The 6,265-nt window shown below is 29.2% G+C and overlaps 2 protein-coding genes across 2 annotated transcripts; one reads left to right on the forward strand and one right to left on the reverse strand.

Moving 5' to 3' along the window:
- Window positions 1-86: 86 nt before the first annotated feature.
- On the reverse strand, window positions 87-1,697 carry LOC113518880 (trafficking protein particle complex subunit 1). The gene is made up of 2 exons (XM_026903903.2): window positions 1,433-1,697; window positions 87-811 (listed from the first exon to the last, which is right to left on the reverse strand). The coding sequence occupies exons 1-2, from the start codon at window positions 1,529-1,531 to the stop codon at window positions 473-475; spliced, it is 438 nt and encodes a 145-aa protein (XP_026759704.1). The 5' UTR covers window positions 1,532-1,697; the 3' UTR covers window positions 87-472.
- Window positions 1,698-1,891: 194 nt separating this feature from the next.
- Window positions 1,892-4,353, forward strand: LOC113518868 (mitochondrial import inner membrane translocase subunit Tim17-B). Its single transcript, XM_026903891.3, has 4 exons — window positions 1,892-2,045; window positions 2,132-2,295; window positions 2,368-2,545; window positions 3,290-4,353. The coding sequence occupies exons 2-4, from the start codon at window positions 2,152-2,154 to the stop codon at window positions 3,463-3,465; spliced, it is 498 nt and encodes a 165-aa protein (XP_026759692.1). The 5' UTR covers window positions 1,892-2,045; window positions 2,132-2,151; the 3' UTR covers window positions 3,466-4,353.
- The last annotated feature ends 1,912 nt before the right edge of the window (window positions 4,354-6,265 follow it).

Below are 6,265 nucleotides of genomic sequence, written 5' to 3' on the forward strand. Positions count from 1 at the left end.
ATAAGTAGATACCTATTTATTACTTTGCTTTCATGGTATCTATTAGTGGTTTCAATTTACATTTTGGGAATGAATAATAAAACATGTTGAGTTGGAAATATTGTTTACTTTATTAGCATACAAGACTTAGGGATGTACTAGGTACTTAAAATAAAATAATTACTAAAATATGTCTTAAGACAATGTAAAAGCTAAATAAATAATATGTTAATATCATATTCTTAAATTCTTAACATTTTACTATACATATCATTTATACAATTATTTACTATATAAATTAACTGCAATATTATTTTATAATAACTTGGTATACTGCCTCTTTATAAATCCTCTATTTATAATCATCCATAAAAGATGAATATAGATTAATAAGTATATGTATTTATACAAAATAAAGACATGCCATATAATATATAAAATTGTTGCATTTAATTAAAAAAATTGCACATATTCAGTGCAACTTGACTACTTATCAGGATGCCCTGACTGCATGTATTGGAGTTTGTTTTATAAATGCATCCAGTTTATTCTTGAACAATTCACTATTTATTGGCTCTCCAATACCACAGAGAGGATTCCTAACTGCATACTTTACATATATTTCTGCATAGATTTTTTTGAGTAGTTCCCGGACTCCTTGAGCTTGGTTGTCTGTGTTCATGACAAACTTTAATCCTGACGGTGTTTCTAGACAGTGCAGAGTGTATTTTGATGTTTTGTAATGTAAAAAACCATCTTTGGGGTCTAGTGGTGATATTTTTGCAACAAATGATTTTATTGAAAATAACATTCCATACATGAGCTTGCATTCCTGAAAATAACAACAAATTGTTAATAATTTCTGATAAACATATTAAAGTCAGAAACAAAATTTGGATAGACTATTTGGAGATAGTCCAGCTGTGTAAATTTATGAATTACATTATCATCTTTACAAATCTGCAGTTATAGTAGGAAGCAGTATTATTGGTATTTGTGGAGTTATAAATTTGGTGAAAATGAACGTCAATACTGTAAGTCTACTAAAATTACCACCATTATCATAATTTACCATACATTTTTTTTATACAACTTAGAATGGCAAACAAGCTAATGGCCCACCTGATGGAAAGTGGTAACCGTCGCCTATAGACATGAGCAGTACCATGGACATTACAGAGTATACTGTTTTGCCCATGATATTCCTCATGTGTTGCCATTCCTAAGGACTCAGGTGGTATTCATCTTTACCCAGTAAATTCACGCCATATCTCACCCTTCAAACCAAAACATAGCCATGCAAACACAACTGCTTCACGGTAGAAACTCGAATGAGACAGAAGTACCCAAGAAATCGACTTTTGTACAAAGTGTCCCTCTGGTATATATATATACAAAGATAGATAAAGCAAGGGAATGAAAGTAGAATTTGATGAATTAAATGTAAAATTACCTCTTCTCTAGACATTCCGGATTGTTTTGTTCTATTCCATTCACCATAATATAAGAGGGTTCCATATCGATCAAAAATATATAAATTATGTATTGTCATTTTTGCTTATTTGAATCTCATTTAGTTCTTAGTTTTCTATATAGATAGATAAACAGAATTATAATGAAATTAAATCAAAGACTATATAATTAATATTTAAGGAAGTGTGTTTATAAAATTTTTCTTTGACAGTAAAGATCAGACCACAGATGAGAGAGACTACGTCTAGAGAATAGGTCGAATCATAGATTAAAAAATAGTACTTGAGAATTTAAAATTGTTATTATTTTTTGTCTTTGTATAGACAATTACTTTATTAGGCTTGGTATGGCATTCTCCTTCCATAAAATTAACGATATGTGATTTATTCCAACTTCATTTCAATAGTATTCAATCAATCATTTGACATTCATTGATTCGGATTTCATTCATTCTTAAGTTCTTTTTGATTGAAAAATGTTTGCGGAGTGAACATGGTGCAATATTTATAAAAAATTAAAAATAAATTATTCATTATTAAACTATAAAATCAGGATTATAGTAGGTTATACTTATTAACAATATTTTGCAAGAAGTATGTGTGTGTTTATTATTTTGATATAATATGAATATAAATTTTAAGGTTATATTCTTCTTACCTAATACCTATTGAATTTACAGGGTAGTAAAATTAATTAAATATGGATGAATATACAAGAGAACCATGCCCTTGGCGTATCCTCGACGATTCAGGTGGTGCTTTCATCATGGGAGCCATAGGTGGTGGTATATTTCACTCGATAAAAGGTTTCAGAAATGCTCCAGTCGGATTCAATAGAAAAATGGTATGAATTAATATTTGAATACTTTTTTTTATTTGGATTATTTATAAGTTAACAAATTAATGTTGTTTCTAGCTTGGTAGTTTAGCAGCTATAAAAGAGCGATCACCAGTTGTAGCAGGAAATTTTGCAGTCTGGGGTGGTATGTTTTCCACAATTGATTGCTCACTAGTGTACCTGAGACAAAAAGAGGATCCATGGAACTCAATAATGAGTGGAGCTCTCACTGGTGGCATTTTGGCCGCCCGAAATGGTAAGATATTAGTTTGGAATTACTAGTTTTAAATTTTATTTAATGGGTGATAATGGAATGGTAAATGGTGCCCCGTCTGCGTTATTGGGATATGCACGGGCACCAGTGAAAGATGATAGGTAAGGATGAAGCAGGGCAGTTGGCCCATCGTGACGAATTCAACAAGAATTGTTCACAGTGGTTTCCAGGGGGAACCATGTGGAGGTCGACCTAATAGGGCATATTGCTAGCAATGGGGCTGTCAATTTTCATTGTTAACAATCCCTTTCCCCCCAGTTCTAAATATTATAAGAAAGTTGTTATCTGTGGTTGTTTTCATTTCCTTTTTAACTATGTAACAGTTTTTACATGTTGTTATGGAAGGATTGTATAAAAAATCAGACCATGTTGTAAACACAGCCCGATTTTTCTATGTAGAGTGGATTGCTAGTTATATGAGTAATTATATTTCTAATTCATACATTTTCATGAATAAACTGATTGTGTGTAGGTTTATAAAAATAAAAATTAGGAATTAAAACCAAAGACAATTTAGAAAGTGGAAGATTTCCACTAGATATTGTTAAAATACAAATAATGACATAAATCAATTTTACTTCTATTGCTATTTAAATTTATTTATTTAAAATAGATATAACTCAAAACCTGAAATTAATAGTATAAAAGATTGTACTGTACCAGTGAGATGATAAATTATTGTTTGTAATAATAACACGTTAGTTAGTTAATAATTTAATTTTACAGGTGTACCAGCAATGGCAGGGAGTGCTTTAGTAGGCGGTATACTCCTAGCTCTTATCGAAGGAATTGGCATCATGTTCACACGGCTTACAGCCGAACAGTACCAGCCCCAACAGCCCATATTCGAGGATCCCTCTGTATTAGGACAGAGTCAAAGCCAAAATCCTTCTTTCCAGTAATATAAGTAAGCTAGTAATGTTATATTGTACAGTTTTAAACTTAATAACTTGCACACATGTCTGTGTTTTCAATAAAATTCATAACTGAAATAAGATTTTAAAATAACTAGCTACATAATAAGATTTTAAAATAAGATATACACAATTCTGTGTCTAATGAGACATAGAGTTGTGTAAACTTTAAATAAATTCTCAGTTTAATAATTTGTGTACATAAATTTAAAGCCTGCAATTTACTGTTTTGTTTAGTTAAAGATAATTATTTGTTATACAAATGTTTAACGTCAAAACATGTTAATTACTTCCAATGCTTGACGATTAACATTAAGCACATTTAAAAGAAGCAAACAATCATATAAAATTTAATTGTTGTTTTAAATCCTTATTTAAAATTGTACAATATGGCACCAGAGCCTTGGAAATGTAACACATTTCTAACAAATGACAAACAAATTATATGATTCCTTGAAGTTTGTTTTAAGTGAATTATTTGCACCTGTGATATTTTCAGTTCCCTTCTGATTGCTTATACTTCACTTCACAACATAATTGTTCCTTTTGAAAAATACAAACTCATTATTTATTTTTGTTTTCAATGTGTAAACAATACAGGATTAAAATAAATTTAATTGTGAATATTTGATAAGTTATTATCTGCAATCATCACTCTCAGTATTTATTTGTTGCCATATAGCTGAGAGTGATTTTGATGTGCAACTTCAGAATTGGTCAATCAATGGAAACCTGCTTTTTCCGTCTTCCGATTGTTCTTGCCTCGCTGGAGTTGCACTAATTGGTCTGATATTTTTTCTGCAGGTAATAATTTATGTACAATGTTCTTTTTCTAAATATAGAATCTATTTAGGAAATAAAGATTTTTTTAACATATTTTGTTGTATATTTATAAATTACCTATAAACAATAATTATACATATTTAATAATGTTTATGTTCATACATGACACCAAGGTATGCATTTTCTAGAAATTTTATATTCCAACTACAGAATAGTGCTAGTTAAGTATGTATATTTAGAAAATTGGGAATTAAAAATTCATATTTTTTTAATATTGAATTTAATTATGAACAAAGTATTAATTACTTACAGTACAAAACTTAAGTAATATTAAATTAGGTACATTATTTCTATATCAAATATTGAACATTTTATGAAGTACTTTATATTGTTAATAAACCATAGTGAGAATAAAGTACTTAGATTTTTATTAGAATATGTTAAACATAATTTTAGGTAAACAATAATGTTTAGGTATTATTTTACACATCCTTATAAATAATACTTTCAGAAGCTATCTGAAATATAATATCAATTATATAGCTATTGTTGGTTTTCATTGTGGTAAAATGGCAGGTTTGTTTTGTACAGTGTTTTCTCCCATTTTTCTAATTTCCTTTATAACATGAGCTAACACTTCAGGGTCCACTCCTAGCTCACACAGCCGAATGCAGATAGACAATGTTTCAGTATCTAAACCAGTAGACAGAAGTTGCGATATCTGGTATAACATTTGGAATGTTTCCCGAGCTTGCCCCACCTGGGCATTCTTCTCCGACGTCATTTTAAATCCTGTAATTAAAATAAATAATAACGGATCACTTGGACTGTGAATTTTGTTTGTTTATAAACACAATTATTAGAGTAGTATTATAAACAACTAACCTACCTTTTGACGTGTTTTTTTTAATTTGTGTTTTAGATAATTATTTAGTGCTGAGAGAGTTCAATAATAGGTACCTGTATATGATTATAAATTGTAAACAAGTAAATACAGTACAACTTGAAAAATTTAAAGAAACATTAAAACACTATGAAATGTCAATGTGACTTTGACGTCACGGAAGTATTGAAATTTACAGACTACTCAATTTGAAGTATAGATAAAGGATAGTACCTATTGTCCCAAAAAGATTATGAACATATATAAAAAAAATAATTTTCTTGCCAGTTGAGTCTTCAAATAGATTAATTTTTTTCCTTGCTTCTAATTATTTTTTAATTGTTAGAAAAATATTAAATTATAAAAAAAAAATATAAGTTATATAAAGACACGATGAGACGTGGACGTTATTAGATATACTGTGACGCTAACAGTCCTTTTCTTAATGATTAAGACAAGGGTATCCCATTAAATGCTAATCGAAATATAATCATTCAAGCAAAATTTAGCATAATTGGCAGGTATAAGGTTATTAATTTATAATATATTTACTCTGATACTACACAGAGATTAATGTGCTTACGTATTTAAAAAAACTATTAAATACTAGTTGTTTTCAATGTGGATCAGCACATATAGTATCATATGTATTAAGTTACGATATAACTTATCCGTGTAACAAATTTAATTAAAATCTAGTTAGTTGTTTATGCATGATTGAGTATCAAATATACAAAAAAAAAAAAAAATTATAAACTTTTTTGATTAGTAAAAAGAGAAAAGAAACCCTACTTGTTCTATCGGTATACATTGGCGGGGTACCAGTGAGAGATAGGTGAGGATGAAAACAGGGCAGTTAGCTCATCGCATCGAATGAATTCCATTAGAATTACCATCAACGGTTTCCAGAGAAAACCTGGTAGTAGGTATGTAAGTAATGGAGTTGTTAGACCTTATTATTAACAGTCTCTTTCTTTCCCTTACATTTTTGTATGGATCTGGTAATTTTCTATATATATAGAGACAGTAAATAGTAAGTGTTTACGAAAAAAATGTTTTATATATGTATATTATATATTATTTAATACATAGTACACTTCCTATTTGCCGTGTGGCCCGATA

The sequence above is a fragment of the Galleria mellonella genome, unplaced genomic scaffold, assembly GCF_026898425.1.
Source record: "Galleria mellonella isolate WM207_F2 unplaced genomic scaffold, CSIRO_AGI_GalMel_v1 utg44, whole genome shotgun sequence".
Taxonomy (NCBI): domain Eukaryota; kingdom Metazoa; phylum Arthropoda; class Insecta; order Lepidoptera; family Pyralidae; genus Galleria; species Galleria mellonella.